Genomic DNA, 26,726 nt, shown 5'->3' on the forward strand with positions numbered 1-26,726 from the left:
CTGGAGGGGGGAACTGCACCCAGACCCAGGTGGTGTTACCCTTTTTCTCTGCGGTGGGGGGAGGCAGACCGCCCCAACTCCGCAGCAGCAGGGAGGCCCCACACTCCAGACCGCAGTCGGACGGCCAACTCCTCCTCCCGGCCCCCCCGCTCCAGCAGGCCGCAGAGAATGGGGGTGAGAGAAGACTCCAAACCTCCCTCCACCCGCTCATTGTAGTGTTGATGCATGTGTGTTCTAAGGTGCAATTAAAACCCAGGAGGGCATGGAGCTACCTGCCAGAGAGCAGCAGGTAAGCGCATAGAATGTAGTGTAAAGCGCTTTGGGGGTCCTTAGGGACTGAGTTAAAGCGCTATACAAATACAGGCCATTTATCATTTTAACATTTATAAATGCCCTACCTGGCCCCCTGGCAAAACTTTGCTAGACCCGCCCCTGCACAGTTACCAGCTGTCAGCTACATAAAAAAGGATCCTGGTGCTATTTGTCCCTCAGAAACAGTTCATAACTTCCCTTCAACTAATTCATGTCACCTAAAAGGTAAACCTGTTTCTCCATCACCTGTTCAGCTCTGATGATTCAGTAAGGACATCTCCTGGTTCCATCTTCATGTTTCCCTCTCACCAGATATACAAACCGATATCATGACCAGCAGCTTTTACAGCTGTGGCTCCAGCAAACATCAGCTGATATTAGAAATTAATATTAAATAAATTCTAACAACAGCTGATCAAGCTTAAACACGTTGCTGTTGTTTAATGCGACATCTGCTGGTTTCCTCTTTCTGGAGCAAAGTGGGCAATAAACAAACAAGAGAGAAAAGCCAATCAGCTGATTATTGATCAGTTTCATGATTGAATGAGAGAAGAAGAGGCAGCTGACAGCGTAAGGACGCAGAATAAATCCAGCTTTGTGTCTTTTTCCATTCTAGCTAAAGTACGGGACATGCTGTGTTCCTTCTCAGCTCAATACAAAACGCGTAATATTTTCTCTGAATGCGGGACGATTCAGTTTTTACAGGACGGTTGGCAACTCTACTAATCTTATGAATAAAATAAAGTTCGCTATCAGTAACATCATAGCACTCACCTAGCTGGGCGACCGTGGCTCAGGGGGTTGGGAAGCGTATCTGTAACCGGAAGGTCGCCGGTTTGATCCCCGGGCTCTCTGTCCTGGTCGTTGTGTCCTTGGGCAAGACACTTTACCCTATCGCCTACTGGTGTTGGCCAGAGGGGCCGATGGCGCGATATGGCAGCCTCGCTTCTGTCAGTCTGCCCCAGGGCAGCTGTGGCTACAACCGTAGCTTCCTCCACCAGTGTGTGAATGCGAGAGTGAATGAATAGTGGCATTGTAAAGCGCTTTGGGTGCCTTGAAAAGCGCTATATAAATCCAATCCATTATTATTATTGTATAGAAACTCCATCATGCTTGTACGCAGTACAAGTTATTGTAATTGATTGTAAAAAGTTAGCACAACGAAAATAAACTCCACCTAAACTTGGTTTATATCTGACCCAGATAGACTGCAGGTCATAACTTCTTACCTGAAGTTCAGTTCACCTGACACTCGGACCGGCGACCGCCTCGGGTCTCTCCTCTTTCTGCCTCCCCTTTTCCTCATCCACCTGCTGGCCTCTGTGGAAGCTCCACCATAGTCACCACCAAACAACTGAGTTATTTTTACACATCTGCCAGCATCTGGCCAATCCACCACCTTTCATTGTTTATACAGTTACAAAAAAAAAGAAAAAAAACCCATCCGCCTATAAAAATGAAAAATCACCATCGGCCCACCGAGCAAATGCCTGGTATCCCTGATGGCCAGTCCAGCTATGGTCGTGCCATCAGTTAACCCTTCGTGTGCCCAGGGTTGCTGACCCCTGGTTTATACTCATGGGTAGTAGTTATAGGCTATGTGACATCAGCACTGGAGATTGGATCTCTTCGTAGGCCTTGGAACATTAGCGTGACTGAATCTGATTTTTTTTTCTTCAGATTTTATTGTTTACTGGTTTTAGAAAAATGTCATCCTTTCTGTGATAACTTAAATTCTACGTGTGGTGTCAGCTATAATACTAGCTCTACAGTTGTTTGTTAACCAGAAAACTATACATAAGTGTCTAATAATGATGCCTGGGTTACACATCCTTCATATAAACGCTCGTAGTGTGGTTTCTAAGATGGATATGATTAGAATCTGGGCCTGTTTAACTGGTCCTGATATAATTGTTGTTTCTGGCTATCCAAATCTATACTGCATTAAGACATGGCAATTGATGGATTTAACATTTACCGTTCAGTCTGTCACCTACCAGAAATCATTCTGGTAGGTGATTTTAATTGGAACTGGCTTTCTTCTGTGTCTGATGAAGGCACACTGCTTGCTTTTAAATCTAACGCAAATTATTCCCACATGCCTTGATCTCAAATCCCCAGATAAATCTTCTCTTATTGACCGTTTTTTTTTCTTTTTACTTTTCCATATCAGCAGTTTTTGTCAATGACCTGATTGATTACTGCGTAGTTGGTGCTATGAGAAACACTAAAATCTCACTCCTCAAGCATCACATTATCACAAAAAGAAATTTAAAGCTTTTCAGTGAGAAATTTCAGGGTTTTTTCAGTTTTTCATGTCATATTGACAATATCAGTTTAGCTTGGAAATATTTTCAGGAGAGTTTTATCTCCTTTGCAGACAAATTTTTGTTAGGTCAGTGTGAAAGGTTGGGACAGCCCCTGGTTCAATTCTGAATTGGCCGGTCTCCTATATAAAGGAAACCAGGCCTGGGCAGCTGCTAGAAAGTCTGGATCTGATGCTGATTGGCTATGTTTTTGTCAGCTGTGTAATCTGTTTACTTTCTCCATCAGGAAGGCTAAATGTGACTACTTTCTGACTTTGACCACTGACAGTCTAAAAGACCCTAGGACAGGGGTCACCAACCTTTTTGAAAGTGAGAGCTACTTCTTGGGTACCGATTAATGTGAAGGGCTACCAGTTTGACACACACTTCTCAAATAACAAATTTCCTCAGTTTAACTTAATTATGTGTTATCATTAATAATTAATGATATTCATCTATGTACGGACACTAATTATGTTAATTATTTTTCACCATAATTATAAAGAATGCAATTAGGAAACAAGGTAGGAAACATAAATATCAATATGCAACGCTTTATTTCTATATATCTCTGCAAGTATTTACATTTTGAAGTGATCACTTCTACAACATTTTCACTTACCACTAACAAATTTTAACAAATCATGCACTGTTACATACATTATTTTTGTATGTATGTAACATACAAAAAATCAACTTTCAAATTTTACAGAACTTTTCACCAAATTGGCAGCATTTTAAAGCAAATTGTCACATGTTACACTTAACAAACACATTTGTTTTTCAATAATTAAATTAAACTTTGACATGACACTGTAATGTTGCCACTGAGAACATCTAATATGGCTTTCTTTGTCTGTTAGTGGGAAACCTGGCATTGCATGCTGTTCACCAGTGTGTTGTAATCTGGGGTATAACTTGACACTGCAACTCTGAGTGAGTCTTGCAGATGTGCATCGGAGAGGCGTGTTCTGTGTTTGTTCTTGATGAAGTTCATGTCAGAAAAGGCTGATTCACAAAGATAGGTTGAACCAAACAGGCTGGCAACCTTCATAGCTGCTGTGCACACACCACTGTACTTTTCTGTGTCAACAAGGCACCAAAAGTTTGGTGCACCCAGATAGGCTTTGAGGTGGACGTCATTTTGCAATGTTACAATTTCGATTTCCACCTGTCCAGCATCCAAGCTGAACATTGAACTTAGTTGCTCAGCAATGCATGTTGTGTCCACATTCATGAAAGGATTGGAAACAAATGAGACACATGGCTCAAGCTGATCAAGGTCACAAAACCTGTTCTCAAACTCTTGACCAAGTCGGTTTATGACTTGAGTGTACTTTTCTGCAACTTTGTCAAAAGTCTCAGATGCAGAAGCATTGTCTTTCAGCACCATCTGCACAGAGGGAAAGTGCAGCACCTTTTTTCTCTGTAAATGCACAGAGAAAATGTTCATCTGGGCTTTAAATCCATTTAAAGCACTTATCATGTCAGCAACAGTCTTACCTTTGCCTTGCAGCTCACAGTTCAAATGGTTCAGTTTCCCAGTAATGTCTGTTAAAAACGCAAGGTCAAGTGTCCACTCAGTGTCCTCCAGCAGAGATGTGTCTTCCCCTTTGGATTGCATGAACTCCTTGATTTCACCCAAAAGTGACAAAAAACGAAGCAAAATCCGTCCCCTGCTGAGCCATCGGATTTCCGTATGTAGTAGCAGGTCACCATATTCAGCTGACAGCTCCTCCAATAGCACCTTGAATGTTCTGTGCTGTTTAGCTCTGGAGCGGATGCTGTTTATGATCTTCACGACGGGAGTCATGACGTGCTCGAAGCCGATCACGTTTGGGCATAACGCCTGCTGGTGAATGATGCAGTGGTAATGCATGAAGTTTGGGAACTCTGTGTCACCTTTACAGTGAGCGATGAATCCCGTATGTCGGCCGATCATAGCAGGAGCCCCGTCGGTAGTCACTGATACCAGCTTTTCCAATGGTACCTTTTTCTTCGCGAAAAACTCCTTCACCGCGTTATAGATGTCAACTCCCTTCGTTGTTGTCTTTAGCGGCAGTAGTGTCAGAAGTTCTTCTTTTGTGGAGAAACCATCAAATACCATCCGGATAAAGACCATCAGCTGTGCTGTACTGCTGCTGTCGACGGACTCGTCACACTGGATGCTAAACCAACTGCACTTTGCCAGATCCTGATCCAACTGATCGGCCAAGTTCCCGGACATAGCCGACACTCTTCTAACAATTGTAGTTGCCCCCAGCTGGACATCAGAGAGAGTGGAGATTACATCGTTTCCATATTTCTCGTCTTTAAGCACAGTTTTTGCAATTATCATCATTGCTTCTTTGAAAACCTCCCCGTCTAAAAATGCCTTCTTTTTCTTAATCATGAAATGTGTAGCTCTAAATGAGGCTTCGGTTGCTTTTTGAGAGTTTTTCACCGGTCTCGTGAAAAAAGACTGCTGTTTGCTCAAACCTGCCTTTAATTCGCGGGCCTTTTCCGCTCGCAGTGTGCTGCCCTTTGGGTAGTTAGCATGGTAGCTTGTGTGACACGTTCGGAAATGTCTCTCCACGTTGTGCCGCTTTGCCGTTGCCACAGTTGCCCCGCAAATGAGACACACGCATGAATCTTTCACAGTGGTAAAAAAAACCTCTTCCTCCCATTCACTGTGAAAATTATATGTTTTCTTCCTTTTTTCCGCCATGTTTTCCTCATCTCCTCACCTTTGCCTTTGCTGGTCTTCACGGCAACTGTTTCCGTGGAGACCAGCTAGCACTAAATATTAGATCATGATCTAATATTTAATAATAAACATTTTTTTAATATATTATCTCTAACAAATTAACGCCAATGCAATTGTGATTAAAAAAAATAGCAAGAAAAAATAAAAATAGATGCAGCTTACTGGTAAGTTGTTATGGTGAGCTATTTTTAGAACAGGCCCGCGGGCGACTCATGTGGTCCTTGCGGGCGACCTGGTGCCCGCGGGCACCGTGTTGGTGACCCCTGCCCTAGGAGGTTTTGGCAAACCAGTCTCTCTCTGCTAGCTCTTATTCCGCCGATCTACCTCCTTATTTAATTATTGACTCCACTCCTGTGTCAGACAAAACTGAAATGCTCAGTTGGCGGACACCACTGGACTTTTAATGTTGTGTTTTATTGATTTTTACCATGTTGTCCCCTGGCCAGGGTTGTTTTAATTCATTTTATATTTTTAACTATTTAAATATAATAAATTATATTTTAACTATACAGTTTTTATTTGTGTGCTTTCCCTTGGCGGCTCCACTGCTCTGTCCGTTTGGAGGAAGATTTCCCTCCTTTAAAAAACACTGTGGAAATAAAATCACCTTCGCTCCGTTACATAGTGGCAGCATAGTAACGTAAATGGGAGATCTGCACAAAAGCCACAGTGAAAGCGACAGGGATTCCAACTGCCAAATGTTATGACGCCACAGAACTTACACTAAGGCTACATTCACACTGCAGGCGAGAGTGCATCAAATCAGGTTTGTTTTTTGTTTTTGGACCCTATCTGATCATGTTATGACAGCGCGAACGGCACAAATCCGATATTTTCAAATCCGATCTGGGTCACTTTCGAATGTGGTACTGAATCCGATACATATCTGATGTTTTAGAAAACGACTGCTGTTTGAACAGTCATGTCGCATTAAATCGTCTTTTACGTCACTGACACAAAACAGACTCCAATTATCAGCTCCGGAGAAGACATCGCGAACACTTCCTGGTCAATAAGTGTAGATGTTAGTGAAACTGTTGAGAAGACAACTGCAGATTCTGACAGAAATCTGCAACTATCCTCTGAAGCACCGCTCCTCTAAAACAGCAATAAAGATAATTATTAGGTTATGTACATTATGTAAATAACAAAATAACTTAAAGCAAAAATTGGGAAACGTAAAGTCCGAAGTCTTTATATTGTGGCATGCAGAGGAATCTTTACAAGGAAGCTCACAGAGAGAGATTGAGCTTGTTATTCAACCCCAAGCTGGTAGGGGGAGCTCTTTATTACAACACTTGCTGATGCTACACTGTGCTTCGTGGGTCATTAACAGCATAACAGAACTCACTTATGGTTGCAGTCATTCTATAAAACAATAACTGTAAGTGACTTTGAACCGCAGTACAAACACAACATTCAAGATAACAGTTAAAAGTAGTGTAACCATAAACAATAAAACAAGAACATCTAAACAGCAGCACATGTCCCAAGGCACGATGGGAGAGAACTAGCTGTTCCCCCAACACGCCACAATATTAAGGGCCATCAGTCAAACAGTACTGTTGGGTCTGGGTCTAAACAGAACGCGTTGTTTGTGACCTCTTCTTTTGTGCATGCGGGCCGCTTTGAGCGTTCACACTAGAGCGCATTTGCTGTCGCATTTTATTTGTAGTGTGAACAAGCAGACAAAAATCGGATTTGATCAAAAAATCGGAATTGAGCATCAAGACCTGCAGTGTGAACGTAGCCTTAGACTCTGCTGTGTGACTTTGATGATACTAAAAAAAACAAGCCCAGGTGATCTGTTCAAATATGTAGACATTAGTTTGTTAGTTCCCCTCATAATGACAATTAAAGAAGCTGCTGTTGAAATGTAGTAGAAGGATCCTGAAAGATTTGTGAGAGAGATGTAGTGGCTGATGAAGATGGACAGACATAAAAAAGCAGAGGATTTCTGAAGCTCTGCCAGAGTGTGACTGATGGAAACAGTCTGCTGCTATCTTTTGCAGCTTGGTACATTTCTATCAAATATGAAGTTGTGGATGATTTCATCAATACGATTACCTGAGCAAGTGATATTCAGGATGAAGTGATTGTAATCCGATATTGCACATTCTCTCAGAAGACATCCTGGCTGAACACAGTAAGGACTGATACTCCATTTAGATCTCCATGTAGACTCCTTCTTCTGTGTGACAGAAACAGCTGAGCCACAGTCTAGATGGTAACAGAGTAAAACTGCCTTCTTAAGGGACCAGAGAAGGTCATATACTGGTCTCCACTCTCCCAGATATTTCAGCTCCAGTGTTCCTGCACAGTGACTGGCTCCTCCCACCAACCTGACAGGCTCTAATGGAAAGCAAAGAGCCATCAGTCAAAGAATAAAGTAAGTTTGAACTACATCAAAGCAGCAGCTCCTCTTCTACCTGAGCAGGTGAGTCCAACAGCTTTGCCAGGTGAGCAGTTGTTTCTAGCTGAGCCTGAGCTTCTACAGTCCAGGAGAGCAGACTCATGGCCTCCACACTGGAACTCTTTGCTCCACACTGAAGCCTCCACTTCTTCATAGAGCGCCCCCTGGAGGACCGAAGGAGGCCCACAGCCGAGCTGCCTACAGACCACCTCTGCATCCTGCTGGTCAAAGTCCGCTTCACACACTGAGGACCAGCTCTGGTTAGACTTCACCTCCAGTCTGCCTGAACACAGACTGGAACCATTCAGCAGCCTGACAGAGTCTGGAGACATCAGAGAAGATCAGTTCATTCCACACACTCCTGTGTTCTTCTGCACAGCAAATCCAGCATGTCCAAATTAACACTGTCGGATTTGATTTCAACACTATTAAAGTGTCTATATGGGTCCACACCAGAGAGTGTTAATTTAACTCTTTTTGGAGAGTTAGTACGTTAACTCTGATTTAGTGTTAAACACCAAATCTGTCTGGAGTTGATAATTTAACACTTGGTGTTAAGAGTTTATATATTAACTCTCAAAGAGTATTTTAGTTTAACTACGTAAGAGTTATCTTCTAATTCATTCTAAAAAGCGGGAATTTTACTGTTCTGAACTTCTAGAAATTTCTTTTGGAAATAAACATTTACTAAAAAGACGCAATGGTTTTTGAAAAACATTTATTCTGAACTGTGCACCACAATTTCAAAACATTTTCTGAAAGATGTAACAGTATACATGTTCTCACTTTCATTAGAATTTTGTTTATCAAAAGGTCTGACATGGTAAATGCAAATAACAGCATTCTCATCACTTATTTCTTCAATACAATATGCATGTCCTTCATTCATCCCTTTGTGGAACTTCAACGCACTTCTGCTCTCCCCCATATTCCATCTTCACAAGCATATCCTGTGCGGAGATTGAATAAAAATTAGTTGACATTAATTAATGGCACAAATAATCCAGTAAACAATTGCAGCACAGTAAAAAAAAAAAAAGGAATCCTCTTTGAGCCATTACTTGTGTAAAGTATTTTCCCAAAAGACAAAGACACAGGCAACAGGTAATACTGAACTAAATGTAAAACCTCAACCTTTTTCATTTTTACTTAAACCGTGTGCACAAAACTCTGGAGGGATCTATGCTAACGTAGAACCCAGTCAGGACGTCTGCTACTGCTGTTTGCTCGTTTTTTTTTGTTTTTTTTTTATGGGCGATCGTTTTCAGGCTTCAAGTAGCACCATTATACCAACATTTCACATTCTAGACATTGTTTTAGGTGTATTTGACCAAAAGTTTGACTGAAAATTCACATGCAAGCTTTTTTTCAAGGCTGTGGTATTTGCCCGCAAATAATACCTTTCAGCTAGCTAAAACAGAATATTATGCTATCAGCGAGCAACATGGCTAATGCCTTTCACACAGCTTTGTCTCAACTCCAAAGAGCCACAGAAGTAAAAGCTCATAATAATAATTGAAACAATCTTTGAAAAAATGACTTACCAAGCATGGCAAACAACTCAAATATGTAGAGAAAAATGTTCTGAAACGGCTTCACTTCAGCTTCGATTGGAGCCGTGCTGGGGGCGGAGTCTGTGAATTTACTCTATTGGTGTCATAGCCCCTGTAGGAGTTCAGAGTTAAGAGGTCAAGAGTTAATGTTTCCATTGTAACACCTCCAGATTTGACAGAGAAACACTCATTTTTAACACTCGATTTTAACTACTATCATTTTACGCCTCAGAGTTACATTAAAAGAATGTGACTCTGCTTAGAGTAAAATTAACTCTACTTTTGCAAGAAGACTATTAACACCAAAACATTTAACACTTTTGAATTTGCTGTGTGTGTTTATTCAACACATTAATACAAAGTCATGTATGTAGACTACTATTTAGAATATAATAGAATCATTGTACAGCTACAGCATCTGACCCAGTGTTTGTGCTACTGGTTAATTAATGTTCTTTCGTTTAGTGTTATTCATGGTTCAGTTTCCCTGTTTTTCATACTGTAGTCATTTGCATTTCTAGTTCTCTTAGTTAGGGTTGTTTTGTTCTCTCATGTATCGCTGTGTGGTTCAGTTCAGGAAAGGTTTAACTCAAAGAGGCAGCTTTTACTTGTTGTGACCAAAAAAAATTAAAAACATTAGATGCAAGAAAACATAACCCGAAACTGGAAACTGAAACCTGGAAACTAGAACTAGGAACAGACTAGGAATCTCCAAAAGTTGATTCAGTTCATCTGGACGTAGCGTTTTCAGTGAGAAACGTTTTCTCACTCATCCAAGTGACTTCTTCAGTCTCAGCTGACAGCAGGTTTCCCCAATCTTATAAACAGTACATTTGCATAATGACTGAAACCAGCCCACTGAAGGAACAATGGGCTGGGAGGTCGGGAACTGATCTAATGGATTGCATTTATATAGCGCTTTTCGGGACCCCTCAAAGCGCTTTACAATACCACTATTCATTCACTCTCACATTCATACACTGGTGAAGGCAAGCTATAGTTGTAGCCAAGACACAGGTACTCAATATGCGTACTTGTGTTCTCATGCACTCGTGATACGTCATCAGTTGGAGACCAAGTACTGTTCCAATTCAAAGTACGCATCAAGCCGAGAATGTGAAAAATTCCCGGATGTGTTCCCCCTTCCGCCTGTTTTATCGAGCATGCATTGGTGGTGACTTGTGTGTACTTGGTACAGCTAAATATCCCAGAATGCAGCAATGATGGAGGAGCGCAGCTAAAAACTTTTAAATATTACTCTTTCTGGGTCACAAAATAAACTTTTAAGTTATTTTCAAGCGAGAATGTAGCTGTGTAAACTTCAAATATCTGCTCGATTTATCAAGATATCATATATTTCCAAATTTGGTTTATTTCAGTGCTTTATTTGTTCCTAAGTAAATCAGTTTGGCTGAGATTAAAGTTAAGCTTCATAACATATTAATTAAAGTTAATTTAAGAGGGGACAGTAGTAAAAACTCCAGACCTGTGACATCCTCGGGTACGCTGGTGTTCCAACTGTACAAATCGCGAGTCCGTGCTCGCGTTCTCGGCAAGTCTGGACTCACCAAGAACGCGAGTACGAGAAAGGGCCACAGACACAGACTGGGAAAGAACAGACATGAGAACACAACTTACTGGATGACTAGACATGACAGGTGGAACACAGGGGAGGCACAGTAGCAAAAGCTAAAGACTAGAAATTATAAATAAACCACAAAATAACTAAGAGAACTAGAAATACAAATGACAACACTAGGAAAAACAAGGAAACTGAACCACATATAACAATAAATCAAATAATATTAATTAAGCTACACACAAAGATAGGACCATGACAGTAAATCATGTTTCCTAGTTTAATTTCCAGTTTACTTGAAAAAATAAACATTCTCATGTTTAATGTAGAAGGTTAGATGTTTATACTGCAACTTGAATTCACCTCACATTTGTGGATCTGTGCGATGGTTAAATTAGTCTCAAAACCCCACTTGGGAATACAACCTGATCTGTGTGTATTGCACGTTTTGTCGACACAAAGGTAAGATGTTGTAAGTGAAAGAGACATTATGTGTAGTTTTAGACATTTGTATCCAAAGAAAGGTTTTTGTTGGGGGTTTTGAAATATTTCATTTTTTTCTTATTTTACATGCATTGTGGTTGTTTAAATCAGCGGCCCCCAACCTCCGGGCCACGGACTGATAGTGGTCCGTGAGTCGTTTGGTACCGGGCCGCGAGAGCTGAGGATTGGACGTGAAATTTATGGTTTTCAGGGGTTTTATCGTTAATTCTGTCTTTTCCCGTGTTGTAGTTGTGTTTTGTTTTGAAATAAATATTTACGCGTTGCCATAGCGACCAGAGAGCATTAAGGGGCAGAGAGGTGGATGTTACTCTCAATGATGTTGGCGCATTTCAGGAGGACGCTGCTAATAAAGTTACACAATTACGCAGTGAATTCACACTTATTATTATATTTACAAAATATAGTTTTTGTCTTGGTCGTATTATTTAATTTTGTTGTATTTATCTGTGACACCTTAATGGCCTTTCCGTGAAAATATTGTCGGACATTAAACCGGTCTTTGGCGCAAAGAAGGTTGGGGACCGCTGGTTTAAATGATTTTTGTGGTATATTTGAGTTATTTATTACACTTGAAGGTATTCATGCTTTAATAAAAAGGCAAATGGAACTTAACAAAATATTTACATAAAGCTAATTTTCTGTTTCATAAATCTGTGGTCTTGTGTGTTGTGTGGGTTGGAGGTCTTATTTACTCTTACAGAGACTGCTACTGCCAGTCTCCTTCCCAAACCTAGCAGATCAGTGAGCATGAATCTGAGAAAGCCTGAGATAATTCTAAACTGGAAGAGCCTAGGTCTAAGATTTGTGATACAAGCCCTAGATTCAGATATTGTAGATGTTATACTTGGGGTCAGCAGTATAGATCTCTTTATATAAGATAGAGGGACACATGTCCCCGGTTTACGTAAGCATCAGGCTTTCAAATGAATTAAACCTCTGTCTTGGTCTTTGGTTGATTAATAAGCTGGTGTGGAAGATTGCTGCCACACCGCCCCCTCGGCCTGTGCTTCGAGTATTCTGATAGTTAGTATGACTCGGGGGTGTTAATTCATTTAAACTAACATTTGCATCCTGCTGCAACCAGGTTTCTGTAAGGAAGAGTAAACCTATTTTGTTGATCAATTGTTACTTCATGTACTAACAGAGACTTTTATTTTTTTCTGTCTTTGGGATTTTTTTCTGTTTAAGTTGTTTTTTTGGGTTTGTTTTTTTTTTGCTGATTTTTAGCTTGGTTTTTTTTTTGTTTGTTTAGGAGCTGACACAGTCTCTAAGGGGATTGGAGATAACAGGAGGAGAGAAGCTGCAGAGAGGCGTATAAGACTGCAACTCTGCTTCCTGGTCCCAACTCTGGATAGTCACGTTTTTTGGGGTTTAATAAATTTGGCCAGATTTCTAGAAATGAGAGCCGCTCCACCCAAGGTGGGATGGATGACAGCTCTCCTAAGAAGACCAGGTTTTCTCCAGCAAGTTTTCCAATTATTTACAAAGCCCACATTGGTTTTTGGACACTCAGCCAGCCAGCAATTTAAGGCAATTTTAGTGATGTTTGATTGACGTAACTGGGTGTCATTACTGCCGACGTGAATAAGAACTTTACTGAATTTACATTTACCCATAGCCAGCAGTTTTAATTTCGCTCAATGTTGCCTGCTCTGGCCCCTGGGAGACAATTGACTGTGGTTTCTGGTGTCTTTAGCTTCACATGTCTCAGAAAGAATCACCAGTTCCCATGGTTTGACGCAGTGGGTGTGTCGCAGAGTGGGGAAAAGTTAGTTAGTTAGTCACACGGTGCACCGGGGGCTTCTATTTAAGACCAATCTACCTCTGCTTGCTTTGTATTTGTGTGTGGATTAAAGCATGCACTTGTGAGTCCTCAAAAGTTCAACACAAATGATTGTACACATTTGTAAATCTTTGTTTACATTTGTGTGATCATATCATACGCATATGCAACACTTTTGAAGCAAAATGCTATTTATAATGCAAAGACAGATGATCTGTTAATGAAACTAGTATAGATTTGATTATGTGCAATCATAAACATGCCACTATAGTGATATAACCTCAGAAACTAAACACAACTCACATACAGATGGGTTGGGTGGCCAAAAGCGTAACATACCAGCAATTTGTCACATATGTTACATTTTGGGATGAGAACGTGATGGTGCTATCATATGTAAACATGCCACTATAGTGAATATACCCTAAGAAACTATACACAACTTAAATGAGCATGTATATCTGATATGTACCTGCACAGGTGTGCTCATTGTGCTTCATTAACATATAGATCCGTGCTGACTTCTGTTCTAGTTCCTGCTCTCAGCCCAGCTCCTCTCCTGGAACATTTCCCACTTCCCGTCTTGCTCTCTGTTTTACAATAACAATAACCAGTTTCACTTCCTCCAGCCTTTTTGTTTGTACTTCTCCATAAACACCTGCTGAAAGCAGCAACTTGGAAAGTTTAAATCCCAACTCAAAACTCATCTGTTCAAATCTGCATATTCACTATGAATCCACTGCTTTTGTTTTATTGTTCTTATTCTGCCATTGTTTTACTAAGTGTTTTATCCTATTGTAAAGTGTCCTTGGGTGACTTGAAAGGCGCTCATAAATAAAATTTATGATTATTATTATTATTATTAAGCTGTTAGGCTGAAGGAGTCCTTTCTGGCTGGTTGGTTGGCTGCTATTCTTGCTGCCATCTGTCACAGCTTGGTACATCTTTGTCAAATATGAAGTCACGGATGACTCAGTATGATTACCTGAGCAGGTGAGTTTCAGGATTTGGTCAGTGTAATGCGATGTTGCACAGTCCCTCAGAGGAGATCTGGACAGAACACAATCAGAACTGATCAACCACCCAGTTGTGCGTGAGGAGTCTACCATTTCTATATAAACAGCTGAGCCACAGTCCAGTTGTTCACAGGAAACAGCTGCTTCTTTCAGGGTCCAGAAAAAGCCATACACTGGTCTCCACTCCCCCAGATGTTTAAACTCCAGTGTACCTGTACAGCGACTGGCTCCTCCCACCAACCTGAAATCAGGCTCTGAACAGAAAGCAGAGAGTCATCATTAAAAAAATAAAGTGAGTTTGAACCAGATCAAAGCTGCAGCTCCTCTTCTACCTGAGCAGGTGAGTCCAACAGCTTTGCCAGGTGAGCAGCTGTTTCTAGCTGAGCCTGAGCTTCTACAGTCCAGGAGAGCAGACTCATGGCCTCCACACTGGAACTCTTTGCTCCACGCTAGAGCCTCCACTTCTCCATAGAGCGCCCCCTGGAGGACCGAAGGAGGCCCACAGCGAAGCTCCCTACAGACCACCTCTGCATCCTGCTGGTCAAAGTCCGCTTCACACACTGAGGACCAGCTCTGGTTAGACTTCACCTCCAGTCTGCCTGAACACAGACTGGAACCATTCAGCAGCCTGACAGAGTCTGGAGACATCAGAGAAGATCAAACAGAGAGATCAGAGACAGCAGACACACAAGAAAAAGATGGCAGCAAACAACTATTCACTGATTCAACCTCAGCTCAACTCCAATATGACTTTTAGCATCACATTTACACTTTGTAATCCAACATCTGTTATTGCAGCCCTAGCCTACTGGGATTTTCCTTTGTGGGTGATTATTGATGATTATTTTTCCCTTTTCTTGTGGAACCAGTAAAATGAGTGCAACTGACTTCACTAAACAGTCAGCTCTGGTACCAGGACATGGCCAGAGAGAAAATATTTTATATTTTAAGCTTTTTATATTTAAGCTTTTTCATTTGTCCTTGGTGATCATAGTGTATTGACTTTTATGTGTTCTTTTGATGGTTTTATTTTCAAATGTCCCTTCTGTCTTCTTGTTCACTTTGACCTTTTTATTGTTATATTCCACATCCACAGGATCTTTTAATGGTCTTCAGTGTGTTTTCAGTGGCCAAAGAGAGGACTGAGTGGAGGTGTATTTGCGTTCCCGGGGGAGCTGCAGAAAGGCCTCGGGGCAGGGAATCTAACTTCCAACTTTTATCAACCACAGAAAGCTGACTCATTCTATTTTATCCTTGGTACAAGCAAAATGTGCAAATGCAAGAAACATAAGAAACAACCATGGTTGTTGACTCCAAATCTCCCGAACACTACGTCGATTTGAGAACGCAAGACCGAGAGAGCGAGACCAAGACAAGACCGAGACCAACGTCCATCGAGACCAAGACGAGACCAAGACCACGTAAAAGTGTTCTCGAGACCAAGACTGGTCTCAAGACATCCAACTCTAGTGTGTATGGATAATAGCAAACACTAAAATACATGTTTTGCATGTAGCAATGATTTTTTTTTCACTCAAATTTAGCTTTTCTTCACTCAAAATAAATTTCTCCTCAAAATGTAACACGTGCACCTGCAAATTTATTTTATGTGCGCTCAGAATAGTGGCACAAAAATAATGCCATACTTTTAAAGTAACGGTTTAACAACTGCCAGCTTGAAGGCCTGTGGTACATAAATGATTTGTCATGGTTTACGGAGCAGGTCGTGAGGTGTTAGTGAAGGAGGAGCCAAAATGGTAAATGGCCTGTATTTGTATAGCGCTTTACTTAGTTCCTATGGACCCCAAAGCACTTTACACTACATACAGTCATTCACACACACATTCACACACAGGTGATGGCAAGCTACATTGTAGCCACAGCTGCCCTGGGGTGCACTGACAGAGGCGAGGCTGCCGGACACTGGCGCCACCGGGCCCTCTGACCACCACCAGTAGGCAACTTGTGAAGTGTCTTGCCCAAGGACACAACGACCGAGACTGCCAACTCTTGAGCCACGATTGCCCCATGCGAGCAAAGGCTGATGATATCAGTGAGCGTTTATTTACAGTGCAGGATAACAAACAAATGCGAGAGCGAATTCATTACTAGTTAAGGTTTAAAAAATGGTTGGTTCAACAGAGCTCTGACTTTTTGTTAGTGTGGCTACAGTGTTGAAGAGAAACCTAGGATTATTTTTATTCCTCCAGCCTTTATTTTTGTACTTCTTTATAAACACCTTGGAAGGCTGTTAGGCTGAAGGAGTCCTTTCAAGCTGGTTGGAGGATGGTTTAGAGGATTCCTGAAACCCATGTTGTGACTGATGGAGAGTCTGCTGCTATTCTTGCTGCTATCTGTCACAGCTTGGTACATCTCTGTCATATATGAAGTCATTGATAACTTCATCAATATGATTACCTGAGCAGGTGAGATTCAGGATTTTATTCATGTAATCTGATGTTGTACAATCCCTCAGCGGAAAACAGTCAGAAAGAATCGACCACACAAATTTAAATGAGGAGTGTGCTGTTTGTATAGAAACAGCTGAGCCACAGTCCAGATATTGGCAAACAAGAGCTGCTTCTTTCAGGGTCGAGAGAAAGCCTGGTCTCCACTCTCCCAGATTTTTTGCCTCAAGAGTTCCTGCACAGCGACTGGGTCCTCCTACCAGCCTGACATCATCAGACTCTGAACAGAAAGCAGAGAGTCATCAATAAACAAATAAAGTGAGTTTGAGCCACATCAAAGCAGCAGCTCCTCTTCTACCTGAGCAGGTGAGTCCAACAGCTTTGCCAGGTGAGCAGCTGTTTCTAGCTGAGCCTGAGCTTCTACAGTCCAGGAGAGCAGACTCATGGCCTCCACACTGGAACTCTTTGCTCCACACTGGAGCCTCCACTTCTCCATACAGCGCCCCCTGGAGGACCGAAGGAGGCCCACAGCCGAGCTCCCTACAGACCACCTCTGCATCCTGCTGGTCAAAGTCAGCTTCACACACTGAGGACCAGCTCTGGTTAGACTTCACCTCCAGTCTGCCTGAACACAGACTGGAACCATTCAGCAGCCTGACAGAGTCTGGAGACATCAGAGAAGATCAAACAGAGAGATCAGAGACAGCAGACACACAAGAAAAAGATGGCAGCAAACAACTATTCACTGACTCAAACTCAGCACAACTCAACATGACTTCATCATTAACAACAGAACACATCTTTACATTGGTACACACTGGAGACTTGTTACCATCACATTTACATTTCATAATCTGACAGCTGTTATTGCAGCCCTAGCTGCAATAACTTCTTTGTGGGTGTGTATTATTGTCCCTTTCTTTAGTGAAACCAGTAAAATGAGTGCAGCTGATTCAACTCAAAAGTCAGCTTTGGTACCTGACACAGGGACTGGACATGGCCAGGAAGAAAAATTAGTCAACATATTACTTTTTATTCTTTTTAATTTGCTCTTGGTGATGATATAGTGTTTATGTAGTGTGAAATAGTGTGTAGTCTATCAGTGTGTTCTTTTGATGGTTTTTATTTCCAAATGTCTCTCCTGTTTTCTTGTTCTCTTAGACAGTTTTATTGTTATATCCCACATCCACAGGACCTTTTAATGGTCTTCAGTGTTTTTTTAGTGGCCAAAGAGAGGACCGAGTTTAGGTGTATTTGCTTTCCTGGGAGAGCTGCAGAAAGGCCACAGGGCAGGGAATCTAACAACCAAAGATTGAGATTTTACTTTGTGACTTTGATCATACTGATAAGCCCTGGTTTAAGTGATCTATTCAAATATGTGGACAGTAGTTTATAACTGGGTAGACTAATGTTCCTGTTTTAATTCATCTCCATATTATTGCGTTAAGTTGCACTGGGTTGGGAGTGGTTGTGTGCGTCACATTTGCGGTGAGCCAATGGCTGTAATGGGGTTGGACTAATTGGAGGCAGGTATAATTGATTGCACTGATACGGTAGTCTACTTATAGCCCAAACTACAAACACCTCTGATGACACGATATGTTTGGGATGGATGGGTTGTGTGCTGTGAATTATATAGTGAACCGTGTTATTTTCTCTCTCTGTGCAGGCCAGGTCCTACTATATGCCACAGCCTTAAGGCAGCTGTGTTGCAGAGGCCGGAGTGATCACTGGCTATCTACTTACAGGGTGGTGGGTCTCAGAAGACAAATGCTAACCCTGTTGAAGTTAACAAGGTGTGGAGAGCTTTGTGGCATAGCTGGCTCTTGCCTTGGACTGTGTTTTTACTTTATATGCAAATGGTACACTGGGCTGTATCTTCTTTTTGATCATTGTGTTAAAAATTTATTTTAGAATTTCATTGACTGTCATCTTTTTGCCCACGGCTGAGATGGTTGGTCAGACCTAGAATCTTTTTGTGTGTAACAAGTTTGTTAGTTTCTATCATGATGCCAAGTAAAGAAGCTGCTTTTGGAACACAGCAGAAGGATACTGAATAACGAGCCCTTTTAGAAAGGTTGGTGGTTTGTTCAGAAGACTGCTGTAAACCTTTCTGAAGGTAAAGGATGGAAAAGAGAGGACAGAGACATGTAGTGGGATGATGAAGATATTCAGACCGACAGATGATCTGGTAATGAAATTAGTGTGGGATTTGGATATATGCTAGCAAATGTAAACATGCCACTCTAGTGACATAGCCTCAGAAACGAGACACGACACAAATGAGCATATGCAAGCAGTGGCGGTCCTAGCCTGTTTGGCACCCTGGGCAAACACTCCCCCTGGCGCCCTGTTAACTAATTTCACTTCCTCCAGCCTTTGTGTTTGTACTTCTCTATAAACACCTGCTGAAAGCAGCAACTTGGAAAGCTGTTAGGCTGAAGGAGTCCTTTCAGGCTGGTTGGAGGTTGGTTTAGAGGGTTTCCGCATCTCAGCCATGTTGTGACTGATGGAGACGGTCTGCTGCTATTGTTGCTGCCATCTGTCACAGTTTGGTACATCTCTGTCATATATGAAGTCATGGATAACTTAATCAGTATGATTACCTGAGCAGGTGAGATTCAGGATTTGATCAGTGTATGCCGATGTTGCACAATCCCTCAGAGGAGATCCTGGCTGAAGACAATCAGAACTAATCTTCCATCTAGATCTCCATGAGAAATTGTGGCTCTTTTTAACAGAAAAAGCTGAGCCACAGTCCAGATGTATGCACACAACAGCTGTTTCTTTCAAGCTCCAGTCAGAGCTATACACAGGTCTCCACTCTCTCAGATTTGGCGCTTCCAGTATACCTGTACAGCGACTGGCTCCTCCCACCAACCTGAAATCACTCTCTGAACAGAAAGCAGAGAGTCATCAGTAAAAGAATAAAGTGAGTTTGAACCACAAAAAGCTGCAGCTCCTCTTCTACCTGAGCAGGTGAGTCCAACAGCTTTGCCAGGTGAGCAGCTGTTTCTAGCTGAGCCTGAGCTTCTACAGTCCAGGAGAGCAGACTCATGGCCTCCACAGTGGAGCACTTTGCTCCACACTGGAGCCTCCACTTCTCCATACAGCGCCCCCTGGAGGACTGAAGGAGGCCCACAGCCGAGCTCCCTACAGACCACCTCTGCATCCTGCTGGTCAAAGTCAGCTTCACACACTGAGGACCAGCTCTGGTTAGACTTCACCTCCAGTCTGCCTGAACACAGACTGGAACCATTCAGCAGCCTGACAGAGTCTGGAGACATCAGAGAAGATCAAACAGAGAGATCAGAGACAGCAGACACACAAGAAAAAGATGGCAGCAAACAACTATTCACTGATTCAACCTCAGCACAACTCAACATGACTTCATCATTAACAACAGAACACATCTTTATAACAGGAGATATGTTAGCATCATGTTTATATTTCATCTCCTCAGCGGTTATTAAAGCCGTAGCCTACTGGGATTCTCTTTTGTTGATATGTAGTATTGCCCCTGTCTTGTGGAATCTGTAAACTGAGTGCTGCTGACTCCATTAAGTAGTCAGGAAAAAAAACATGTTGGGTCTTCATCTGTAACAAAACACTGGAAAACCATATACAACAGCTGAAAGACAAGACAAAGGAAAGTACCTAAATAAAGATAAAATGTTGCTATTTGTTTGTCTGTACAAGTGAGTGACAGAGAGAGAAAGTGAGAAAGAGAAATGTGGCTGTATATGAGTTTCTGTCATGAAGCATACTACAAAATTAGGGTGAGACATTGCAACAATGAACCCAAGAGCCAGAGGCTGACAGGAAAAGACCCCAGAGGCCCTGGCCGGCCACAACCACCCAACAGTGGGGGGCTCTTTGCCTCCACTGTACCTGCACAGGTCAGTTTCAGGATTTGGTCAGTGTAATCTGATGTTGTACATTCCCTCAGAGGAGATCTGGACAGAACACAATCAGAACTGATAGACCACGCAGATTTATATGAGGAATGTCTTTCTTCTACATGAACAGCAGAGCCACAGTCCAGGTATTCACAGAAAACAGCTGCTTCTTTCAGTGTCCAGGAATCATGAGAGGCACACAATGGTCTCCACTCTCCCAGATGTTTTGCCTCCAGTGTTCCTGCACAGTGACTGGCTCCTCCCACCAGCCTGACATCACCAGGCTCTAACAGAAAGGAGAGAGTCGTCAGTAAAAAATGAATTTACTTCTGGAAATATTTAATGTTAGTGCTGATTCTGGTTGTGTGATCCTTAATTTCTCTCTGATTTCTCCTTTTACCTGTAGAACTGTGTTTTGCCCCAACCTGGACTCCTGAAGAGAAAAAAAGAGTAAAAACTGTAAGTGTGAAGATGGAATTTGATTGGAGGTGAGATGAGGACAGTAGAGAGTTACATTTTAGTAAATTTCTGGGACTACAGATGTTGAAAAAAGTTAATAGATATACTAAAATTCATTCAGTTATATCTAACTGATACAAATCTATATATATGTCTATATATAAATCTAACTCAAAATTTGAAATGACAACTTAGAATTCATGGTTCGTTTTAATGATGATTTGCTACAACTAATATATGAACTGTAATGCAGACAGTCTCAGTACATGAGGTCAAAGATGTTTCTGTTCTTTGATTTTCATATCCTGAGATTTTATATAACCATCCACACATATGGACAGATCAGTGGTTTCTGTCACTTCTGGGAGTAAGGCAGATGGTGAGGAATAAAGTTAGACTAGAAATGTTCCATCCATGTCACAATCACAGTATGCAGGAGGGTTAAACCAGTCTCTTTTGTGGCTTCAAGACAAAACATTGTAAACTGCTCCTCCTTTGAAGTTTGTGTGTTGTACCTTTCTGACCAGTTGATTTTGTACACTCTTTCAAGATCATCGAGGTCTGTGGACCAAATGCTCCTAGCTGTCCCAGGATCCACAAAGGAAATCAGGCCTTTGCTGTTGCTGCTCCTAAACTGTCATGACCTCCCCAAAATTAGACATTTCTAAAACCTGTTTCAAAACCAACTTTTATTCTCTTCATTTGTGTGAAGGAACATATTTGATACCAAACCAGGACAAGATTGTCTAAAAATAATTTGATTGGTCAGAAAAACTAAAAGTCTGTGAAATGAAAGAGTTCAGAAGACAAGCATTTTCAGGAACATGTTCCTAATAGTATAACAGCAAATGTTTGTTCTGTTTGATTTTGTTCTGTTCACAAGCAGCTGATGCAGTCATTACAGAGCAGTCTATAAGTTTTTTTTGCAGTGGGCTAAAGTTCATTCCAGCTGGTGGAAACAGCCTTTAGGTGTGTTCAGCTGGTTGTTCAGTGTGGGCTTTAGAGAGAGATGAGATTAGTTTTGTCAGAATGGAATTATTTGAAGTGCCTCAATTCTATGCTTTATATTAACTAAAATGCCATATAACCATGTAATGTAGTATTAAGTGGACACGGCCCTGAAAATAAAGGCGTTAGACTATGTGTCCTTGGTGGGTAGAGAGCTGTAGACTCTTGCTCATGCTTGCCTGGGAGAAAGTAGATAACAGGGGACCATCTTCTGGTGGAAAGTTACTGAAACGTTGTTTAGACTAGAGAGGGACCAGCAAATTGATTGATTGTTTGATTGTAATTGATTGTTTATTCTGACAAAAAACAGGAATGGGATATTACACTGTTTTATGATGCATTATACTGCTGATTTATAAGAAATTTTGTTTTCAGAGAATCATGGTCTTATTTGTCTGAAACATACTGCACAGGAAGCCAAGATCATAACTTAGGCTCACTGAGAGAGAAAAAATGTGAATGCTTAGTATGAAGGGGGGAGAAGCTATAAGAGTGTGGGTAACTCAGACATTTTGAGATTTTCCTGTGCACATCTCCCGTCCGGACGTTTGTAATGCTCAAAGTGTTGTATGGAATAAAGAGAATTTTATTGATTAAAGTGATTGTTGATTGAGCGTTAAACACAGAGTGTTGTTCTTCCTTCAGCCCAAAGATGAAATAATTGGGGGTATTTAACAGTTTCCTTTAAAACTGGATTACAGCCTGCGTCACTCCTACATTTGTCATGAGTAAAAGCAAAGTGAGTCTGAATTATCATCACTGAATTTGAACCCATGTGACACTGCAGGAATATCAGGATACATAACTGTGAAAAGAATAAAATCTGTCCTAAATTTTCTGAAGGATCTGAACCTTTTTACTTTTCATGTGTGTGTCAGAGTCCTACCTGAGCTCCGCAGCAGCAGCAGCAGCTGCAGCATCAGCATCAGCAGGTGATCCATGTCCAGGTAGAAGTCTCCCTGTCTGCTCTTTGTTCTGATCGTCACCTGTGCCATCCTCAGTGTTTACCTGTTGCACTTTTACTCAGCTTGTTGTCTCCACTTGAACTGAGTGCAGAATCACAGACAGTTAGCTCTGATCGATGATCAGCTTCTGCCTCGATTTACTTTCTCTTTAAGTTTCATAACATTTCAGTAAAGCTGAGCTGCTGAACTCTGAGACACATCATCAATCTGTGAGGAAAACCACAGGAAAAAAGAGGTGTTACTGTTGATCCATGACATGGTCACGAGGGAATACAATGATGTGTTGATTATTGTTAAATGAGCCTGCCTAACTATTGAAAACAGTACTATGCATCAAAAAAGAGAAATGTTGCTTTGTAAGTTCACATCTGAAGATCAATGTTCATGTAAAATCCTAACAGAGTTAGGATTTTACATGAACAGAGCTCCAAAGACAGAGAGCTCCAAAGTTGTTTCTGGGATCTGCTGGAGCCACCCGCCTAGTTTGGGAGTCACTGCAGCCAATACTCCAATTAATTTTTCTTAAAACACAAACTCACAACAAAGTAGAATTTAGAGAGGAATATTTAACCAATCTACTCCCTCGGACTCAAACCGTTTTAGTAGTATTTTCTCGAGATCTTCTCTGAGCCCTTGGTATTTCTCAAGCTTCTCGTGTTCCTTCTTCCTGATGTTGCTGTCATTCAGGACCGCTACATGGATCACTATGGCCGTCTGGTTCTTTTCGCCTACCACCACTATGTCTGGTTGATTAGCCACCACCATTTTGTCCGTCTGTATCTGGAAGTCCCACAGGATCTTAGCTCGGTCATTCTCCACCACCCTAAGGGGCGTCTCCCATTTTGACCTTGGGACTTCCAGGCCGTATTCGGCACGGATGTTTCTGTACACTATGCTGGCCACTTGATTACGGCGTTCCATGTATGCCCTGCCTGCTAGCATCTTACGCCCTGCACCCTTTCCACAACCTGCACCTGGGGTCTTACTCTGTGTGATAGACCCCAGCCTCTATGGATCTTGTGCACAAAGCTTGTTCCTGTGCTGCCATGATTAGTGCCTCTGTGCTGTCTTTCAGTCCAGCTTTGTCCAGCCACTGGTAGGACTTTTGGATATCAGTCACTTCTGCTGTCTGCCGGTGGTACATACCATGTAGGGGCCTGTCCTTCCACAATGGTTCCTCATCTTTCTCCTCTTTCTTGGGTTTCTGCTGCCTTAGGTGTTCACTGAGCACGGGGTCAGTTGGGGCCATCTTACTGATGTATTTGTGGATGTTTGTTGTCTCTCCTGGACCGTGGTGCTGACACTCACCAGTCCCCAGCCTTCTTCCTTCTGCTTAGCGTACAGCCTCAGGGTGCTGGACTTGGGGTGAAACCCCCCAAGCATGGTCAGGAGTTTCCTTGTCTTGATGTCCGTGGCTTCTATCTCCTCCTTTGGCCAGCGTATTATCTCGGCAGGGTATCTGATCACGGGTAGGTGTTACCGTTCAGCTAACTTCTCAGGACTTGCCTGACCCTCTGCAGGTACTTGGTGGTTGCAGCTTTTCTAGCAACCTCTTCATGGTTCCCATTTGCCTGTGGGATCCAGAGGTACTTGTAGCTGTCCTCTATGTCTGTATTGTTGCCTTCTGGTAGTTCGATCCCCTCAGTTCTGACTACCTTCCCTCTTTTTGTTATCATCCGACTTAATTTCTGCAGTCTGAACGGCATTCAAATGTTATTGCTGTATATCCTGGTGCATGGTGTGGATCAGTGAATCAATGTCTCGTTCACTCTTGGCATACAGCTTGATGTCATACATGTACAGGAGGTGGCTGAGAACTGCTCCATTCCGTAGTTGGTATCTGTAGCCAGTCTTGTTAATGATCTCACTGAGGGGGTTCGGGCCTATGCAGAACAGAGAATCTCTTTGGTAGATCTCTGGTAAATCTCACTCATGAGGAGATTTTTGAAAAACAGTAAAATCCAAAAAAGGTGGAAGAGATTCTGCGATGAAGACAACAGGGGTGTATGACGTGGTCTGCCCCTTTCAACCTACAGCAGTGTTGGAACGGAGGAGAGATCGGCGATGGAATTATGACTCTTTAAACACCACAGACACAAGGAGCCCGGACCCTGATTAAAACTGACTGACAAATTACTTGTGCACATTTTTTATAACATTTAGGCAATTTCTTTACTGTGCATTAGATCCTCATTCTTCTCAGTAAGCAAAGATGATTGGACACGAACAAAAGAGGGTGAGGGAATAGCCAAGTGAGGATGCACAGTGTGAACTTGTTTCTTATTCTGATACTGGTCACATTATTTTACCATATAAAGCCCACATGGGTGACTGCTTCACACCACCCTATTCTTTTTTTTTTTTTTTTTTTTTTTCTAAATGACATCAGAAACAGCAGTATGCGACATTACGTGATGGCAGAGCTTCAGTTCATCCTTTGTCATTTTTTTTTTTTTTTTAATAAATAGGACAGGGGGAATGAATGAGAGAGAGAGGGGGAGAGAAAGAAAGAAAACCAAAGGGGAGAAGAGACGGTGAGAAGGGGGGGGAAGAGAGAGAAAAAAAAAAAAGAACTCCTGGGTCACCTGTATGGAGAAAAAAAAAAAAAAACAAACAAAAAAAAACAAACAGAGGAGACAGCAAACAACAAAGAGCAACATAATAATAGAGAAAACAAAGCACCATCACAATAAACTAGCTAGTCATAGATATCAATATTTACTAAATAATAAACGATATTGTGCAGCACGCAAGATAGACAGCGCACAGTGTGCTTTGAGGCAGCAGCCAAGAAAGCTTTAGTCCGCGTCTGTGAATACCCATGTGTGCATACCTGTGTGGATCAGCATGCTTGCATTCCAAAGGTTTCTCCATGTAATGATCTGCTAGGGAGTGTGGGGGGGCCACAGCCCCGTCCTCCAGGGTGTGAAGCGGGTATGGAGGAGATCAAAACTCCAGACATCCAGAGGCCCCCAGAACACAAGAGACCATGGAAGACCAACAGAGGGGCAGCCGCGCCACTGTTCCAGTAAGAGCTGAGGAGAGTCCCAGATGAGGGCTCGCCCAGCAGCCGCGGAGCAGAAGTCAGGGGGAGTTGCAGTGACGCGCCCGTGAGCTCCGCCGGCCCCCAGCTGTGCCTGAGTGACCGAGCCCCAGGCCGAGAGGCCGGGGGCACCCCACCTCCAAAGGGGCCCGAGCGAGCCCCAGGCTCCAGGCCCCGACAAGCGGCCGCCAAGGAGTGAGCCGGTGTGTACCCGGACGCCCACCCCCAGACACAAAGAACCACCAACACACCGACACCTGAGGGAGTCCGCCACCGGCAGGGGAAGTGGTGGTGGGTGGAGATAGGCCTCCAAACCTTGGAGGGCCTGAGGTGTCCCCAGAGAGGTGGCGTCTGATACCCAACCTGACATATAGACACAGACATACAGGCACACACAGACACAAACATCCATTCCCACCCTCATGCTCTCATATGCACTCACTCCACACTCAACCAACGTGGAGACAGACATAAAGAGACGCTGTACACACAATCACACTCCCCAAGCGTACTCTACAAACCGGGTCTAGGTACCCTTGCCCCTGGAGGGGGGAATTGCACCCAGACCCAGGTGGTGTTACCCTTTTCCCTGCGGTGGGGAGAGGCAGACCACCCCGACTCCGCAGCAGCAGGGAGGCCCCACACCCCAGACCGCAGTCGGACGGCCAACTCCTCCTACTAGCCCTCCCGCTCCAGCAGGCCGCAGAGAATGGGGGTGGGAGAAGACTCCAA

General features: G+C 42.6%; 1 protein-coding gene across 2 annotated transcripts in view; it reads right to left on the reverse strand.

The window, feature by feature from the left end:
- Window positions 1–26,726, reverse strand: part of LOC146628512 (scavenger receptor cysteine-rich type 1 protein M130-like) — a 68,804-nt gene that overhangs the window by 33,294 nt on the left and 8,784 nt on the right. The window contains exons 1-11 of one of the 2 annotated variants that reach the window (XM_085359576.1): window positions 22,873–25,265; window positions 20,920–20,952; window positions 20,512–20,805; window positions 19,592–19,897; window positions 19,227–19,514; window positions 16,979–17,284; window positions 16,631–16,900; window positions 14,545–14,850; window positions 14,182–14,466; window positions 7,794–8,099; window positions 7,432–7,716 (exon numbers count right to left, since the gene is read on the reverse strand). In XM_085359576.1, coding sequence (XP_085215702.1) covers window positions 7,432–7,716; window positions 7,794–8,099; window positions 14,182–14,466; window positions 14,545–14,850; window positions 16,631–16,900; window positions 16,979–17,284; window positions 19,227–19,514; window positions 19,592–19,897; window positions 20,512–20,805; window positions 20,920–20,952; window positions 22,873–22,981 — 2,788 coding nt within the window. In that variant the 5' untranslated portion in view covers window positions 22,982–25,265. Of the gene's footprint in view, window positions 1–7,431; window positions 7,717–7,793; window positions 8,100–14,181; window positions 14,467–14,544; window positions 14,851–16,630; window positions 16,901–16,978; window positions 17,285–19,226; window positions 19,515–19,591; window positions 19,898–20,511; window positions 20,806–20,919; window positions 20,953–22,872; window positions 25,266–26,726 lie in introns of those variants that run through there. The other variant, XM_085359575.1, reaches the window with a different exon arrangement.

Source organism: Diplotaxodon limnothrissa, linkage group LG7 (assembly GCF_057381915.1).
Source record: "Diplotaxodon limnothrissa isolate DT_005_m linkage group LG7, D_limnothrissa_male_GT1.1, whole genome shotgun sequence".
Lineage (NCBI taxonomy): Eukaryota > Metazoa > Chordata > Actinopteri > Cichliformes > Cichlidae > Diplotaxodon > Diplotaxodon limnothrissa.